General features: G+C 37.8%; 1 protein-coding gene across 4 annotated transcripts in view; it reads right to left on the bottom strand.

Moving 5' to 3' along the window:
- Positions 1-4,584: 4,584 nt before the first annotated feature.
- LOC109068267 (transcription factor EB) overlaps positions 4,585-19,889 on the bottom strand; it is a 35,195-nt gene continuing 19,890 nt past the window's right edge. For 3 of the 4 annotated variants that reach the window (XM_042734250.1, XM_042734252.1, XM_042734251.1), the window contains exons 3-10: positions 18,111-18,376; positions 14,549-14,826; positions 13,723-13,816; positions 10,767-10,884; positions 10,424-10,471; positions 9,824-9,899; positions 9,546-9,693; positions 4,585-8,098 (exon numbers count right to left, since the gene is read on the bottom strand). In XM_042734250.1, coding sequence (XP_042590184.1) covers positions 7,562-8,098; positions 9,546-9,693; positions 9,824-9,899; positions 10,424-10,471; positions 10,767-10,884; positions 13,723-13,816; positions 14,549-14,826; positions 18,111-18,311 — 1,500 coding nt within the window. In that variant the 5' untranslated portion in view covers positions 18,312-18,376 and the 3' untranslated portion in view covers positions 4,585-7,561. Of the gene's footprint in view, positions 8,099-9,545; positions 9,694-9,823; positions 9,900-10,423; positions 10,472-10,766; positions 10,885-13,722; positions 13,817-14,548; positions 14,827-17,510; positions 17,654-18,110; positions 18,377-19,889 lie in introns of those variants that run through there. The other variant, XM_042734253.1, reaches the window with a different exon arrangement.

Genomic DNA, 19,889 nt, shown 5'->3' with positions numbered 1-19,889 from the left:
TGACACGTGCCTATTAAAAAGACAGTGCTGCCTCCAGTGCACATGCATCATGGGACTAAATTACCTCAGTCAGCAGATTTTTGCCCTATGCTCTCTGGGTTTAAACGCGGAAGATACACTCCTCTGCTTATGGTAGAGAGTTCAAGAGAAGCCCTTGAAGGACCAGTTCAAGCAAAGATGTATGTGAGAAGAAAGAAGACAAGAGGCCAACCAGTGGATGAAAGAGTCAAATGAAGAAACTTTCCAGGTTTTAAAGCAGCAAAACAACCCACGGTAGTAGTTTGGTAAGATTTTATAAATGGATGGATGAATTAATGAATGAATGAATAAGATCTAATTTCATCAGCATGATAATTTAAAGGGGTCATGACATGAGAAATCAAATTTGCCTTGATCTTTTGACATATAAGAGCTCTTTGTACCATTAAAACATCCTGCAAGTATCATAGCTTAAAACATCATTATAAACAAAGCATTCATTTAACCAAGCTCCAAAAATGTCTCGTTTTGGATCTGAAGTGCAATGTGACATCACTGGGGCACAAACATTGGCATAAACACTGCCTCCAGAACTAGACATTGACGAATAGTCATCTTCTCTCCATAGGCTCCGCCCGGCTGTTAACGCGCTTAATGGCTGACACTTGATTTCACTTAATGTCACGTCAGATGAAAAGCAAATATAAATTACAATCACTGCTGTTATCTTTTCTACACTGGATACAGTATACAGATGCAAGGAACATATTAAAATATATATATTTTTAAATCCATGTCATGACCCCTTTAACACTAAACCAATCAAATTGATTACTATGACAGGATATAGCTCTACTTGCAGTCTGCGGAGTAATATGAAAGACATGAAACTAGCGCCAGTTCAATAAAGCTCTATTTGCAATCTCATTTAGGAGTGTCAATGCTCCATTTGAGAGATAGGTGGTGGTAATGCACTTATAAGTCTGTGATCTGCCATAAAGCAAGAAGAAGAAGAAGACGAGTCACACGTTGGCTGAAGTAGAAGATGCGAGCACACTCAGGGCAGTTCGGACATTGTGGTGAACCAGAGGTAAAAACAATATAAATACTGTTAAGTTTCTTGCATAGACCGATCGCTTTGTGTCTTTACACATGAATGTATCATCACGAGCCGCAGGGTTTAATTTGGTTTTGTTTGTGTATGTTTTTTTGACTCTCAAAGCTGTAATTCCCATTCACTTACATTATATGACTGACAGACTGCAAAGGTTTGAGTTAAAATTCTTCGTTTGTGTTCTACTGAAGAAAACAAAGTCACCTACATCTTGGATGCCCTGGGGGTAAGCAGATAAACATCAAATTTTCATTTTTGGGTGAACTATCCCTTTAAGTAGATGACACTCTACTCAGAGCAGAAGGTATGTGTTACTTGGTAAGTCTGTTTTCCACCCACAGTACTGATTAAATAAAAAAAGGCTGGGAACACTGATCTAGAAAAGAGAAGTGTAAGGAAGCTGCCCAAATAAAAGTTTGGAATGTACTGAGGATAAACTAATCTGACACAGTGTACAGCTCAGCAGCACATTCCCTTACATGAATGGATTCCCTTGTAACTTGTTTTTTTTTTTAGGGGTGGGGGGATAAAAGCAATAAAACGACCAGTTTGATTATTTTCCTTTTTGCGTGTTTACATACAGTACGTGTTATTCTCCTATAGCCCGCTTCCGCATGCCATCCGAAAGCTCTTCCAGAGCACCAAAAGAGGCTTTTCTGCCAAGCACCAGAGCAGGCAGGAAATTTACAGCCCGCCCAGGCCACCTCCAGGGCAGACATGCTTCAGCGGTGCTAAAACCTTGTGGTGTAACACAAGCCCTCCTGCACCTTAATTTATGTTTTCAAGTTTGATTTTTCTCTTCCTCACACCTACAAGGTTTTTCACCAAGAAACCACCAGGAAGTATGTGCTAGTCAGGCATTTTCACGTGTTTTGACCAGCAGCGGGAGGAAAATGAGTCGTGGGATGAATGAAAAATATAAAGTGTATGTGTGTTGAGGGGGGTCGGAGGGGGGATTCCAACAAGCGAGCCATAACATCTCCACACTTCAAATCTACAGGGATTTATTAGATATGGAAGTCCATTAGCATCATAAAGAACATGCAGAAAATGGCATTTCGCCAGGCTGGGGCCTGAGGAAGCTTAAAGACACATGGATGTCTGAATCTGAATAAGCTGATTTGTCTTGATTTAAGCCTGAGAAGGGCTGTTTAACTCAGATATGCATCTTCAGCACTCAGAGTCTGGAGGAAGGTGAATAATCATGGGGCAGGACTTGAGAGAAGGGAGACCACCAACAGTCCAGACTCGCACGGCACTTTCTTCACGCCAGTCCAATTTGATACAGATGGCGGCTAGAGGAATATTTGTGTGAGTTTGAACATTCGTCCATGTGCACGGCAGAAGCAAATACCACAGTTTTAAGGATACAGTCTCCAAAAACTTTTAATTTGACAGATGAAGAATAGACCATACTTTCACACTGTTAGATATCTAGACCTTTTAGTGAGGAGAAAACTTTATGCAAGCTCCACATACAGTACAATAGGCCTTTTTCCAACTCCATTCTCACTTTAAAGTGCTACTCTTTGACTTTTTTTTCCCTTCCTTTTTTAGGGGGGCATTGTAGACCACACTCCACAGGAATCTGGACAAATCGCAAGATTGCTGGGGTATGCCATTAGCTTTTATTCTCATCATCAGATTTGTATTGCGTAAACCTATAAAACTTACAGAATCATTTTTATATTTGAACTATGCATTTAAATAAGACATAATAATAAGACATATCATTGGGGATCTAGAGTGACAACTGATTTTTTTAAAAGTAGTCTGTTATACTGTTACAAAAATATCATTGATTGATTTTTTAACAATAGTAATATTGAATACATTTTATATATAATTTAATGTGTAATATATAATAAAGAACAAAAATGAACTATAATAATAAGCTATAAATGCATTAGACAAGTCATTCAAGAGACAAGAGTGTGAATACAGTGTGTATTTGTATTCACTTAGCATGTGAACCTCGGTCTAGATCAAGGCCTGCACCACTATAGTGATAATTGGATGTGATTATGTTTTCTTATATAAGCTCTGAGTCATGTTTATCTTTGATACGGTGCTGAATTCTTGTTTGTTTTCTTTAGATGATGTATCAAGAGGTCAGTTTAATTGACGCTGTGCATTAAGAGAAAATTAACTCTCCGTCTCTGTTTACAATTCACTCATATTAATAAAGCAACACAGTTCTCGGCCAGAGCGTTTTATATGTGTGAGGTGGCAAGATGACTGCAAGCTAATTATTCCTCACCTCGTCCTATTTTAAGCCTCTCTTTATCTGGGATAAACTGCCCTAATAAAATGGTATTTAAAAATAGGTTAATTGCATCGCAGTGCTGTTTCTGTAATTGTTACAGGAAATAAATGAGGTTGCACTCGGGGAGTTTCACGGTTCTCTGGTGCCCCCTAGAGGGTACAGCCTTTTTTTTTTGTTACTGCTTTAGTCATACTTCCCACTGAAGATAATCTCTTGAATCATGAGTGTATGGGAAAATTAAGTGGTTATGGCAGATTAGTCAAGATTGATGCTTGAATTAAATAATGAGTCAATGTTCACATATAATCTTTTTATACCCCTAAAAAATTAGTAATTTGTGCCAAACCAAATGTGGTGCTGAAGACATCAAGCTGCTGTTGATATAATAAGAAATCAGGTTTAATATAAGGAAGTGGCTGGGTATTGTTGTAAGGCACAAAACACAGAGGTCAACTCATGAAAAACGATTTCCTCTAATATTTAACTTGTATAAAACCTCAAAGTTGTTTCCCAGGGGATATTTTTATTTCTTCCTCCATTTATTGTGCATTGTTCCACTCAAAATCTATTTAAATTGTGTTCAGTATCGTGTTTAAATAAAGTAAATTATAGGCCTATGAAAAACAGAAATAAAAAAAAAAACAATTAGAGCTTTACAGAAAGCAATAATAATAAAATGACAAAAGCAAACAAAATTACTAAAAAGTAGAATTAATATGTAAAATCTAAAAAAAAAGAAAAAAGAAATCCTATAATAATATATCAATAATACTAAAGTAACAATGTTATCTACTCCATTTGCTAAATATCTCAGTACCTCTGTCTTGACTAATTTGGAAATAATGTTTTTTTTTTTTTTTTTTTAATCATAATACTTAAAATAAAATGGCTATTTACTAAATTTATTAAAAATGCAATGTGATAAGATCATGTGACAATGTATCAAAATGTAATGTAATGAGATTATGTGCTAATGTATTATTTGATTTTTTTTTTATCATAATGCATTATATTTTAACTTACTGTTTTTATTAGTATGCAGTATACAGTCTAAACTGTTCCAAATTCAGTCAGCATTAACAAAATAGTATTCCTAGCATGATTAGTCGTTTACCTGTTTTAATTCAGTTTGCTGGTGTAGAGCTCCCTCTCATGGCAACGTAGAGAACCGCTCACATCCTGACCATAAAAGCCCATTATAAGTGGACAAAACACACAAGCCATATACCATCAACTAAAATACATTTAATGTGCGGTGTCATTTTCCCCCCAGAGATATATGAAAGAGCAAATCCCATAAACATGACACATCCACAGTACTAAAACATTCTCAAGGCCTTTAGAGGGTTTTGGTAAAACACATTCTCCTTGTATTGTCTTTCAGCATGCTGTAAAATGAAATGCCAACGTTTTGTATTTTTCCCCCCTTTTCTTTTTAATCATCAAAATATTTTACGAAAGCATACTCTTTACTTCGAAAGATTTATCTCCATTTTTAATGGCAAACCTTCTCATTCCTGGTGCATTGCTAACAACAAGAAAAGTCACACAAGCAAAATTAGAAGACCCTTCATGCAATGCTGTGCAAAATGCCCTTGCTTATTTTGCTACACTATGCCTATTCTAGCTATAACCAAGTCAAAGATTTGCATAGAGTAACCAAGTCTCATCAAGAGTTGTCGGCTGGTTTTAACTTGGCATGATCCAGGCAGTTTGTTATATACCTGTGATAATAATAATGCATAAAAAACACCCACGGTGCTGCTCCTGTATTTTCAATGCTAATTCATGAGGTTTAAACGGTGCAATTTCAACACCTATGAACCGTGCCTTTAAAACAACAAAGCAGTAAAACTGGGAGAGGTGGTGAGGCAATAAGACACTGGAGGTGCATCATACTGTTTCTGAGGACAGCGCATTGCTTCTATTAAAGCTCATGTTTAACACAGGCAGTTTACAAGCCACCTTGATTTAACTGTACAATAAAATTCACATTCTCAACATTTTAATTAAAACTGATTGAACAATGAATCATCACTAAAACAGTATCACTTATCCTCAAATGTCTTTTTCTTAAAAAAAAGGAATAAAATCAATACAAAAACAAAATTACATATGTTCTTTTAATCTCATAAAGCCTAATGTGTTTTAACGATTTTGTACAAAAAATAAAAATAAAGAAAAGATGAAAAGATATGGCTCTGCACTTTTAATAGAATGGCAGAAATATTTTTTATATTTCAATGGCTCGGCAGTGATATAGTAAAAATAGTTTTTAGAGAAAAAAAAATAAAATAAAAAAGCAGACAAAATACATTTAAGTGGCTTAGTGGCATAAAACATTTGAAATTAAACTCACTTCATAAAATCTTTATAATTATAATATTTTTTTTCCAGTGCTTTTGGGAAGAGAAAAAAAGAAATCCTATAATAATACACATATATTTTCTACATATTCAACCTCCTTCACTGTACAGCTCAAAAGCTGGATCAAATTTCAAGTTGATCCAGGCTTCCTGAAAGGCACCTTGGGCTGTATGAACTACACTTTGGCAAATAGAGCTCACAGCTGTCAGCTTTATTTTACCGAGTGCCAGCATGGGCATTTGAGCCTGTGCTTCTTGAAGAATCTGGCCTTGGCTTTAATGCATCTTAGTAGCAGTGTGTATGGCAACAGGATTAATTTATGGTTAATTCATACTGCATTCTGCAGCACTGTCGACTGAACATACTGTCACACTGGCACCTGGTCTGGCCTGTTATACCAACAGAAGCCTGGCATCATTTTGTCTTTAACAATGACAACAGCAGCCACATAAAAAAGCATGTGTAAAGCTAATGCTAGGGTGATACGTTAGATTCCTTTTGATTTGTTTCTTTCCTAGTCTCTCCATTTTGGTGGAGAGTCACACCTGAGTATGGCCTAAACGGATCAATGAAAAAACATGCTATTTTTTCTTGTAATATTTTTCATGGACATTACAGGGCACTTTCAGAGTGACTTTTCCAGGACTTCAGTGTGATTAGTGGATAAGAACTTTTAAAAATCATTCAAATTCAGACTGATTTGCTAATTTATCATTCAGACTGTTTTGTGAATCTTTTTGGCTGATTCATTAAAAAAAAAATAAAAAAATAAAAGATTGATTCACTCACAACTGACTAAAAGTAGCATGACTTTTAATTAAGATTGTATTAATTTATTAATCTAAATTAAGAAAACAATATCTTGATATTTCCAGGTTTCCATGGCTGTGGGAACTATTTCCTTCCTGCTTTTTTGACAAACTGTCTGAGGATAATCTGCCTTTGCATATTGATCTGATATAGTAAGCGTTGTGATGCGGCGGTAGCCTATATTTCAAGTGAAAAAACAAATCCTCCAAAACTTATTTCTGTCTGGATTTAGAGGACATAAAGTGAGTGTGACAGTCTCACATGTGGGAAATGGCTGACATGTTAAAGCAGAAAAAATATATTATTCTACTGATAAAGAATGTGAGAGCGTAAAGATGTAAATGTTCACAGCCTTTAAAGGGATAGTTCACCCAAAATCATACTCACCCTCATGTTGTTCTAATCAAAAGGAGATGTTTTGAAGGATGCTGGAAACCAAACAGTTGCTGGTAGCCATTGACTTCCACAGTGTTTTTTTTTTCTTTTCATACTATGGAAGGTTTGGTTACCAACATTCTTCAAAATATATTTTGTGTTCAACAGAAGAAATAAATTCATATAGGTTTGTAAAAACATGAGGCTGAGAAAATTGCCAAAATGTTCATTTTTGTGTGAACTATGGCTTTATGGCAATCTGTATATGTCTAAGGATATTTTTTATATATATATACAAAACATTCAATATAGGCCAATTCTCAGTGATAGAATTCAAGCATCTCAGTTCTGTTTGTTCAGTTAGTCTTACTACATTTATCAACATGCATATTTTCATTTCTGAGACAGTTGTGGAACAAAAGTGTTGCATGATTTCACTAAAACCATGTTTCTTGTTTCACATGTCAGATTTAAAAGATAAAAAAGTAGCTAAACTCTCATTTCAGTGTGGCAGGGTGCATCAATATCGTACCTTTCCCCATTAACAGTGTGCCAGACTAAATGCAGCATCTGTGTGTGTGTGTGTGTGTGTGTGTGTGCGTGTGTCGCATCTTATGCACATCGTGCAGCGACACCTAAGGCTGTCCAGGTCACAGTATGTCTGAGTCCTCAATGCTGAAGCTGCTACGGCGGCTGCTGTCCACAGAAGCTTCGGGGGACATGGCGGACAGCAGCGGGTCTCCCCCCAGCGGCGACAGCACCTCTTCCATCAGCAAGAAGCCCAGATCGCTCTTCTTTCCCATGGGCGCGACACCTCCGCCCAATGAGCCGAGATCCCCAATGCCCCCCATGCCATCTTGATATCCTGGGATGCCGCCATCGCACAAGTCCAGCGACTGGGCATAGTCAAAGTGCTGGGAGCTGCCCACGGCCGGGTACTGCAGTGGGGGCTGGGGGTGAAGGTGTTGGTGCTGGTGCTGGTGGAGCTGAGTGTGGGGCCGGTGCTGCGGCTGACCCTGGTGCTGCTGATGCTGGGGGTAGTTAGGAGGGAGATGGGGCTGGTGTGAGAGGTGGTTCTCCTCAGGGCTGTTCTCCTGCTTGACAAAGTGGTTTAGAAGCTCGGTGTTGTTCAGACCGGATGGAGAGCTGCTGGGGAGGCCGTGCATCTGGGCCTGCCTCTCAAGCTCCTGAAGAATGAACACAATAAAATAAAATGACATCAGTTTACTATACCTTAAAATATCAGTTCTCATTTTTATGTATTTTAGTATAATTGAGATACTACTATAATTTTCTTAATAGTTTGAATCAGTTTTTATTTAGTATTTTCCATTTCAATTTTCTATTATTTTTATTTCAGTTTTTGTTTTCGTTATTTTAGTATATCAGGTTAAACTAAATAAATATGAGAAATTTTATTTTATTTCTGTTCATTTTTAAAGTAACAAAAATGTGTATGGTTGTAGTTTTAGTTCACTATTCTATATTTTGCTTTTCCATGGCCATTTTCCACTATTTTTACATTTAGATTACTTGCTAGCTAATTTAAATGTAATCTTTCAAATCACTAATAAATTAATGATACATACTTTTTACCAAATCAATTTTCCATACTCCATATTATAATGTTATGATGCCTAAATTCACTTTTAGTGTTTGAAATGACTGATTTAATTTTTAGTGTTTTAATTTTATTGGCCATAACATAAAAGCAATGAATGGCCTAACATTTTCAGACTGTATTTTAATATTACGCATCCCTAATAATGCTCAAGAAACTTTTCTTATTATTATCAATGTTGAAAACAGTTGTGCTGCTTAATAATAATAATAATTATTTTTTGTTTCTCAGTAATTTGTGATGAACAGGAAGTTCAAAAGAAATACAGAGTTCTGGCATGAAACTCTAGATGGCGCAGTCTGATAGGTTTATCTCAATCTGACCTATTGACATCATCACTTGGCACAGCTGACTGGTTCTCTCCTGCCAATAAGCTCGCTGCTCAACATTCAAATATATGACTAGTGCTTGCAGTAACAGTTTTCAGCATGCTTCAGAAACCCTCCACCTTCCCCAGCTCCACCTGTATAGATCTGCTACGAGGTGATTTATGTATGCTATATGGGGGTTATTTCATGTATGTTATATTTGCAGCAGCAGTATTTCTTACATGCTCACAGCAGCATGTTGTGGAGTATTAGCAGTAGCAAGTCTCGGTACTTGCTCTGCCGCAGCAGATCTATTCCGCCAAGACCAAATACATTAACACTGTCATATACATTACCATGCCAATCCCTCCAAGAGTTGTTATGACAGAACAGCATTTATTTGAAATAGAAATCTTTTGTAACATAACAAATGTCTTTACTGTCACTTTTGATGAATTTAACTCATCCTTGTTGAAAAAACAATAATTTTAATGAGGAGAAAACTGCCCCCAAACTTGCATAAACATGAAAACTAAATAGAAAGAGCTAGGAAGAAAAAGGAGAAAAGCCTTACACTAAAGACATGTTAAATGATCATCTTGTTGCTAGGTTGCTGTAACAGACTATTATTCTTAGCGGATGCTTTAAACCTTAGGTTTTATTTTGTGATAATGGCTGTCACGTAAATGCTGAATGAATGTTCACCTGAATGCGGAGCCACAGCTGTTTGTTGGCCATCTCCATCCTCCTGAAGTTGTTCTCCACCTCTCTGGTTCTCTGGATGTCCTTCTGCATGCGTTTAATATAATCCACAGAGGCTCTTAGAATAGTGCCTTTATTCCAGCGCACATCCCTGAACACAAGATGTTGCAGACGGTGAAGTGTTTTTCAATGAATGTCTCCAAACAGAACTGTCTTGCAAAATCCACATCTGGCCAGAATTAAATTAAATCATTTATTTGCTCAAATGATCAAAAACTTACAGGTCATTGGTTTTGGGGATCATGGTGCCCAGCTCCTTAATTCGATCATTGATGTTAAACCTTCTCCTCCTTTCAACTAAAGAATAAAAAAAAGAGGTTGTTAGTATGGTTCTACTAACGATTAGTAGTATTAGGAGACTTTCATTTCTGCAGCATGATTGCTTCCTTTTTGTCTGACCTTGACCATTATGTTTTTTATTTGTTTTCAGACTCAATCTTTCAATAATGATGGGAAATGAGGTAGCTGGTACTGTCTCTGCGTGTAAATTGTTTATGATGCTCAAAATATGGCACTATATACCATTTTAACCCAAAGTATTTGGGAACAGGCCAAGCTTAGTAAAGCTGTGCAGAATTACTGTCTTATTGTACAACTTAAATGCTTGTGAAATGTCACAGGCAATTACATTTTAATGCCACGGCAGCAGGATCTGTCCGAGTTAACGATAGACCAAAGTGTAGTGTGTAGTCAGCTGAATTTGCCGGGAGGTGGTGGTGACAGGGGGTGTCAATGGCAGGGCACTAGCAGAGCAAGTGTACTTTAAACTGTGAACGGTTATAAACGGAAAGAAATAAAGGGGGGGGGGGGCGCATACTCACTCTGGTTATGGTTGTCTTTCTTCTGCCTCTCTTTAGCCACTGCACGAGCTAGCATCTCCAAAACAAAAGGCAGTACTGTCAACTAATATGATCAACAAGTTTTGCAATACATGCAAAAGCTAAATTTCTGATCTTTTGTAATAGTGGCAATCAGGGACATTTCCTTAGAACGGTGTAACTTTGCTTAAAGGGATAGTTCACCCAAAATGAAAATTCTAAATGTGTTTTAATACTCTAAATGTGTTTTTCATGTTATATACCATTAATAAAGATAAGATACATTTAAATAGTGTTTGTATGTGCAGCAGTACTCCGGTTTGTATGACTCTACAGATTGTTCTACCTGACAGCTCTCTCTTGATGGCCAGGTTGGCAGGGCAGGAGTTGCTGGTCATGGCAATAGCAGATCCGGACATTCCTGGCCCCATGTACACATCCAAATGGCTGCTGGACAGTGGAAGCTATAGTGCACAAAAGAGATATACGTGAGTCTTGGTGAGCTGGAAGACAACAACAGCATTTAATGTTACAAAGACAAAATTTTCTTGACATTACATAACAACATAATGAGCACAGTGGATTTTCAACTATTCTGACCAACATATTACCCTGTTTTAGAAGACTGATGCATGTTCTGACTGCAAACTGCTTTCACTGCTGGACAAGATACAACTAGTTTACAACTAGCATTTTTATGAAGCTATATTCAGCGTAACCCTGGTAAATCATCACAATCACTAGATACCCAATAACCACTCAGCTTATCTCTAAAGCAAAGCCATAAACGCTAGAGATACCGGAGATAAAAAACAAAAAATATCACACTCGACTTCTGGGTGAGAGAAATGATTGACTATGTTCTTTCTTATCTAAGTCTTTATGGTTTTATACCAGTTGTATCTTTTATTCCATCTTAGTGTCTTAGTATAATTGTAAGCAAGCTGGCTCTGAGCTCCTAATGAGCCGTGACAGCTCAGATACCTTATCACAGAGGCTACTGTGAAGCACGAATCCAAACAAACACAAATCAACAGTAAAAAGTCTGAGAAGGAAGCCCGTTATGCAAAGTGAAGCCGTTATTTCTGGTCAAATGCATGTCTGTCATCACCTTACACCTTGTGTTTTTCAATACTTCAGTGAAGCAGGCCATACTGACACATTGAGAAAACAGAAATGGCTCTTTAAGCATTTCAAATGTGATAAACGAAGAGCAAAGTGTATAAGAGAGGGTGTGAACTTGTGAACGCCGCTTCCCAAAAAAACAATGAAAATATGTATATGCACAATGCAAAGTGACGCCCTATTGGTTTTGGGAATTCCATCTCTAGAGGCTTTAATCACTGATCAAAGAAACAGTGATCAAAGGAGTGACATGGTCAATAGGGTCAGAGGCGGCCTTTGCAGCCTCATTAGGAGTCTGAACCCCCATGTCTCTTTAAAAGGGATTTTAGGGATTTAGGGATTTTGACCTTTAAAATCCCTAATGTCCCTCTGAAAAAATACAGTTTGCACATTAAATTTTAAGCAAAGTGGCCGATGTCCCATATATACATCAGAACTGAGATTATTCATCATCATTTGCATTTTTTTAATGGCCGTATTACAAATCTACAAGGATTAGGGATTTAATTGTTCTGTGGATAAGCTTAATAAAGCCATTTATCAGTGAAAACCTTTGCATACAGAAAAGTTGGCAACATACAGGACTAATTCAGCTAAATATGTTTCTGGCAAAACAACTACAGCATTTACTTATGCATGATAATTCCTATATGCAGGAGACCAAATCAGAGAGTCTGGAACCAAAGATCAATCATTACAATGGAAAACAGATCCCAAAGAACACTGATCAATCGGAAAATCAATCAGATGCACTCACTTCATACTGTAAAATCAATACTATTTAAAAAGGCAATGTAATTTAACTATAACAACAACAAGGAACTATGTGATCTAATAAATGAAAATTCTATCATCAATTACTTGTCTTCCTTTTGTGAAACACATAATTTGAAGACAACAGACATACTTTTTTCTGCCATTTGGGTGAGTAAACGATGACAGAATTTTCATTTATGTGTGAACTATGCCTTTAACAGTTGAAACAGTTGCACTCAGTTGCTTTGCTGCAGGTCCACATAAACAGCAGCCATAAACAACGAGCCATTTACTGATATATGAGCAAAGCATGCTACAAGCCTACGGCTAAATATGTGTGGCAAGGTTACAGGTGTCTTTAAAGTGCCCAAGGCATGTGCTCTTTCTTTCTAGTCACTCTAGTTTCCAGGAATGCAATGCACAGAATGCAAGACTAAACAACCCCCTCCCACCCCACTTCCTACCCAATATCAGCTTGAAAGAAGGAGAGTGATGGGCCTTACCAGCTGAATCTTCTCTCCATCGATAACCTCTACAATGGCATACGTTTTATTTGTGTCTTTCATATTGGCCTCTGAATCTCTCATAGCTGCACACCCTTGTTGTTCACCCTCGACCTCCCCGGGGAGACTAACCTGAGCTGCACCAGGACCTTCTCTCTTCTACTTTCTCTTAACAACTAAACACTGAACTTTCCCCTATCTGGACTTTCAGCCTCCCCTCCCCGGCCCTCTCTCTCTCCCAAACCTCCCCCCTTGCTTCCCCACCTTCACGAAATGCCTTGTAAACAAGTTGAACTCTAACTGAGAGCGGCTTAATTGTTAATGTCGGGCAGTTACTTTAAATACAAAGCACAGTGCTCCCACTTTCCTGATTCCCAACGCAATGTCTTTCCTTGAGTGAATCAGGCCACAATTTTAAGTCAATTAAACACTTTAAATACTTAAAACATTTCCCCCGAGACATGCTGAAGGAAGCTGGCAAGATCCTAATATCAGTTATCCAATAAATCGAGCAAAGAAAATTCAGCTGGCAAAGTTCTCGATGAGTCTAAACAGAAAATACGTCGTTTTGAGGTCGCATGAGAGAAAAACAGTTGCATCATTTTTTTCTGAGACGGTGCTTTGCTATAATTAGACATGACTTTTGGTAATCAGACAAAGATGCTTTTCATCCCTATAACCCTGATAAAAAGCAGCACAACAAATGGATTCAGTATAATTCCTCCATTGTTAATATACAAGGTTGCGGAGGTTTCAAAAATAGACCTATTCAGCAGCAATAAGACACAGCCTGTACATCATAAACAGGAATTATTCACTCAATTTTCTACTTACCTCCTGGGATTCAGTGATCTGTATTAGTCACAGGCGGTAATGTCAATGGCTAAAAGGCCTGAACTGAGTGAAGCAATTACTTACTGTGTTTGGCATCTGGACCACGGGGTCAATATAAGCCTGGATGTCATCATAACTGGACTGCAGGCTGAAGATGTCATCAATAACCTCATCCATCGTCAAAAACAAACCCATAAGGATAATTTTAGACACCTTGTACATTTGCATTCTACAAAGTATGTACACTTTTCTTTTGATTACTAAAGATTTTCTCTATAAATTCTTCAAAATAAGACAATATCCAAAGGAAAAAAATTCTAGAAATTACCAATGAAAGATGTATTCCTCTTAACAGTCCTACAGACATTATCCTTGTGTTGGTTAGCTCACAAAGGTTGTTAGTATACCACAAGCACACATTCACTTAGGATCCCATAGGATTTGGTGGCATTGGGAGCAGAGGAAGGAAGCAAGGACCAAAGTCTGCTCTGTTCCAAAGGGCCGTCCTGCCTAGGGTTCCCTGTCACTCTTTAATCTTAAATTATACCTCCACGGCCATAATTGGCCACTTAAACTCCAATGACAATGAAGTTAAGTTAGTTAACACCCCGACCTTTGTGTGCACTTGAGCAAATAACACCCACCAAAAAATCATAAATCATGAACGGCATGTTGTATGAGAGATGAGCAAGACTTTGTCATTTACTAAACGTTAGATTTCTGTGAACTCAAAGAGGAACCATGGTGCTAAGTATAAAACTGCAAAAGATATACTTACTGAAAAATTAAACATCACCAAACTGAATCATGATGAATGTAAGGACATGTTATGGGAAAAATGTTCATAGCAAACATGCCTAGACATGATTACAATCACAACCGTGTGCAAATGAAGAAACACTGAACTACCTCATTCTCATGGCTGGAGCCGATGTTGAGCATGGCCATGGGACTGTTGGGTGCGCTGTTCCCAGCAGAGTTCATGAGCTGCTCAGTGCGCATGCAGGGGGAGGGCATGGATGGAGGGACGGTTCCTGTCTGACCCTGGGGCATGGTGGGAGGAGAGGGCTGTACCAAGCTTGTGACCGCATGTACAGGCTGCTTGGTGGCGGACAGGTACTCCTTGACCTGCTGCAGCTGAGACTTTCGAATGTGGTAGTCTGTGGGGTTCTCAAGATTGCTCTGCACCTGTAAACATAACATAACATAACATAACATAACATAACATAACATAACATAACATAACATAACATAACATAACATAACATAACATAACATAACATAACATAACATAACATAACATAACATATAACACACTGCTATCCAAAGGTTGGGGTCAGTACGATTTGTTTAAAAGAAATTAGTACTTTTATTCAGCAAGCACACATTCAACTGATCGAAAGTGACAGTAAAGACATTTAAAATGTTACAAAAGATTTTTATTTTGAATAAATGTTGTTCTTTTGAAATTTCTATTTGTCAAATAATTCTGAATGAAAATGTAACATGGTTTCCTTAACTTTCAGCAGCACAACTGTTTTCAACATTGATAATAAGAAATGTTTTTTGAGCACCAAATCAGCATATTAGAATGATTACTAAATGATCATGTGACCCTGAAAACATAATGGTTGCTGAAAAAGCAGCTTTCATAGGAATAAATTACATTTTAAAATATGTTAAATAGAGTTCTTATAAATTGTAAAAATATTCCACAATATTGTTGTTTTACTGTATTTTTGATCAATCAAATGCAGCACTGGGTGAGCATAAAGATAGTTTTGTTTTCCATAAAACCTCCAAACTTTTGAATGGTAGTGGAAACATATTTTGACTGATATAAAAACTGTAAGAATGCAGTGACTTGCATTTTCTAAACCCACACATTGAGTATTTTGAAAAAAAAATGTGTTCACCACCTGGCATCATCATGTCTCATGATTTACTCTTCCAGTGGAAAGAAAAGGGTTTTTACTGTCACCATTACACATTGCAAATAAAATCAAGCCAAAGCCTCCAGGCTCAGCCAGCTATGTTTCAAAGCCACCGTTATAGATTGTTATGTAACTGTGGTTTTTACATGCCTAGAAATCTAGGCATGTACGGGGCACACAGGTGCCAGAAAGAGCCTCCAGAAGTTCACTGAATCACACAGGCACCTGCAGATGGAGGTTCAGAATGTTTACGAGTTACTTCTGACCGGACTGGCCTCATTCTTTCACTTCAAAGCCAGACTGACTTTAACCGAGTGATTCAGGACACAAAACTGACATTTGACAAAATGTGCAACAGATGTGCACTGATAAAAAGAAAAATGGATTTAAGTGTTGATAAAACAACATATTGCCCTGTGCACATATACATGACTGTGCTCACATTCTAGCAAGCATCCATATCAACAAAACTGTGACTGTATGCTGACGCAAAAAAATATTAGCCTTAATACCACATTCCTGAATGAAACCAAGCCTCAGGATTAGTTGATGAAAGCCTTTACACTTTAGCTCCCAAATTATTCAATCCCAGTACAAGCACTTTCACTTTAAGATTAACACATATGTTGGAGCAAGTAAAACTTTTATGGGCAGTTTAAGTGAAGGATACAGGACTCCAATTTACACACACAAGCTGTAAAGTGGGGACACTGTCTGGGAGGACTTTCCCCTGGTGTTAAACCCCTCTATGAACACTATGTAAAGGCATTTCAGGCAGGGCCAGTTGCTCTAAACTCTCAGAGGTGAAATTACAGAAGGTTAGTTGTGGTTAGAAGTTCATCTCACATGGAGCCCTTCATTACATACTTTTATTCAATCTAGGAATGGTGGGGGTAAATGTCCAGTTAAATGATACGGCACTGTGTGAAACAGGAGCTGCTGTTGCTTAATCCTGAGGTGACACATGGTTGGTTGCATGGGAGGGCAGCAACAACATGCTAGTGGCACAATTTATTGCCATTTACACAGTGTAGCTACACATATATTATTTCAATTGAAATTAAATTAATCACTTCCATTAATACATTTGGGGTCAGTAAGAGTAATAGTTTTTTTCAGCAAGGATGCAGTGAATTGATCAGTAACAAGACATTTATGCTACTCGAGATTTCTATTTCAAATAAATGTTATTTTGAATTTTCTAAACAAAGAATCCTGAAAAAATGTATCAACCACAATAAGCAGCTTAACTGTTTTACCAAGAAAAGTTTCTTGAGCAGCAAATTAAGCATATTAGAATGATTTCTGAAGCATTCAGCTGTATTATTATTATTATTATTAATTATATTAGTATTACTTTTACAGTTTTTTATGAACTGATAAAATTAAGTGGAAAATTCTAAATATCAATACAAAATGCCAGTCAAAATGATTGTCAGTCTCTTTCTCTAATGTCAACACTTCCTAAATCTGAAGTTCAGTTTGAATGATTCAGTTAATTTGTCAGAGATTACAGTCTAGGAGGAAGTTGAACAAACCTTAACAATGTTTCTGGTTACACAAACAAAGTTGTTGAGCAAGTAACTTGATTGAGAACAGAGACCTTTTCTGTCTATTCAAAAGAGCACAAGAAGCTTTACAGTTCCAAAAAACTGTGGGGCTTTTTGTCAGGCTTTGAAATCAGCTTTGAAATAAATCAAGAAAAAAAAAAAATGTAGGTGCAATACAAAGTTTCATAACATCACACACACTCAAACTCAAAATTCCACATGTGCACCCCTAGCACAGAATTGTTTTCTTTAAACTAACTGATAACAATCCAGGAAAACAGTGACAGAATTGTACAGAAGCATGTCACCTGTAAGAATGTCTTCCTGTGTGTTATCTCTAAACAAGTTATGTTACACCGGCCCCTCTTTTCTGTCTTTTTCCTCTTACCTGGCTGCCGTTCCACCGCATTCTTCTATAAATATTCCTTGCTTTGTTTCTGATCTTAGTTGAAATGTAATACAGCACACTAAAGCCGTGGTCAGTCCTGCATGACCCAATGACTTCTGGACTTTGCCCACTACTCTTTCACCGCAACATGAGAGGAGATTACCGGAGGAGCTAATCTTGCCTAATTTGGTGTTTGTGCACTCCTTAAAACCCATTCATCCTGTTGGGACCACTAGGGTGGCCAGAGCGCTAGACTACCCAATGGAAGGCAAGATTAGGGTCTCATGGGGAAGCTCATTCATTCCCCGGAACAGAGAACCGCACGGTGAAGGGAATTTGGCAAGATATTAGGGAGAGGGCACATTAATAATCAATCTTAGCAAAGTATTTCCACAAAAATAGAAGATCTCTTGCACTCATGACAGGTTTCGATGGATGACTCATACTGGTTAATGTGGTCACACGACCTGGCATTATTGCTGGCTCTTAGATAAATTGCTTTTCTTCCCCCTTTTTCTAACTTGTTTTGGATAAAAGTATCTGCTAAATGCATAAGTGTAAATGTGAGATATGGTCACATAAGCTGATGGATATGCCTACCTTTAACACTTCAACAGGCACCTGCATGGGTGACTGGAAGTGTGTTGGTGCACTGATGGCTTGCGAGGGTGCTTGTGGGCCTGGCATGCGATGCTGCATGTAATGCATGGATGCTGCTTGTTGCTGCTGCCGCTCCCGCTGCTCCTCCTGCTGCATTTGGTCCCGCATGAGCTGCAGGCGCAGGCCAATGCGTGACGACATGGCTGGGGGACGCGGGGGGCGGGCTGCTGTCAGCGTGCAGTCCAGCCCGAAGAGTGGTGGGATGTCTGCAAAGGAAATGGTTAGAGGAAGTGAATATGAAGTAAATGGATTTCTAACAAATGTGGGTTTTTGCATTTTCTATTGATCAAAGAATCCTGAAAAAAAGCAGTTTCCATCATCATATTATCCAGCAAAGGTTTTTCAACATTTATAGCAATAAGAACTGTTTCGAGCACCAAATCAGCATATTAGAAAGATTTCTGAAAATTAAGCTTTGCAAAAAAGGAATAAATTACATTTTAAAATAGATAAAAATATAATAATAACATTTTACTGTATTTGTTTTTTACTGTTTACTGATATTTTACTGTATTTTGATGAAATAAATGCAGCCCTGATGAGCATAAAACACTTCTTCCAAAAACATCTTAGGAAAATATATATATAAAAAAAGTTATTTAAAAATGTTAAAATTTCACAATATTAATGTTTTTACTGTGTTTTTCTAAAGACAAAAATATAGCCTTTGAAAGAGTTTTCTTTCTTTCAAAAGTATTACATTTATAAAGCAGCACCAGCAGGGCTGTCCTTAGCTGTCGCGGGGCCCAGTGCGGGCCCCCCAGCAACAATAACAATAAAAGCATGCAGTTATAATTAAAAACAGAATTAAGTGAACACACAAAGAACCAAAAAATATATATAAATCATGTAGCTTGGCAAAAAAAAAAAATGGTAACCCAAAAAAAACATTTAGAGAATTTTAGGCATCTAATATTATATTCAAATTTGATATTTATCCACCAAATGATGCATTCATAATATCATTTGGATGTCCTCAAATTGCCCACAATATCATCAACAGCCTATGGCATTTTTCATTAGATCTGTGCTCCATTCTACAAGAAGACTGATGGCTCAAAATAAATACATTCTCAGAAGTAACGATGAGTGTGATGGGGAAGTCATGTGAGGGTCAGGTGGTGTTTTTCTTTTCTATTGAAGCTCATGTGAGTAGCCTTTTCAATTTGGAAATGCCTCCAAAACCTCCTCACCCTACAAAACAGAAAGGTCCACACCCTATTTCTTCTGCGGTCCTGGGGAGTCCCTAAGTGAAGGAGTTCCTCTTTTTGGGGTGCTACAGAAGGCCAATATGCAAACAAGCATGACTTTGCTGTAATTGGAGACACTGCTGTTAAGATACAAAAAGGAACTGTAATTTAAGTGTACTTATTGAAAAAGATGGGGTGCTGAGTATGCACGCTATGTAAGATAAAGCCATCTGCGGCCTGTCTGGTGCATCTCAGTAGAACCACATCACAAACTATACTGTGGAAAGGGACTGGGACGCCTATGGAGAAAAGCTTATTGTACTAGAGGTACAATAAGCAAAGCAGCTCCTATTGAGATGGCACTGAAGCAGTATTTAGCCCACAGTGTACATTTCAGCGGTGGAGGGGGGGACGCACACTACAAGCTTTGTGGTTCACACTGGTCAGTGAACACTTTCAGGCTTTGTCACCAGGGCAGTTGCCAGAGGTTGACTCAGTTCCAGGAGAGCGGAGCTTTGGGACGGACTGT

The sequence above is a fragment of the Cyprinus carpio genome, chromosome B11 (assembly GCF_018340385.1).
Source record: "Cyprinus carpio isolate SPL01 chromosome B11, ASM1834038v1, whole genome shotgun sequence".
In the NCBI taxonomy this organism is placed as follows: Eukaryota; Metazoa; Chordata; class Actinopteri; order Cypriniformes; family Cyprinidae; genus Cyprinus; species Cyprinus carpio.
This window is presented reverse-complemented; position numbering and strand designations above follow the sequence as displayed.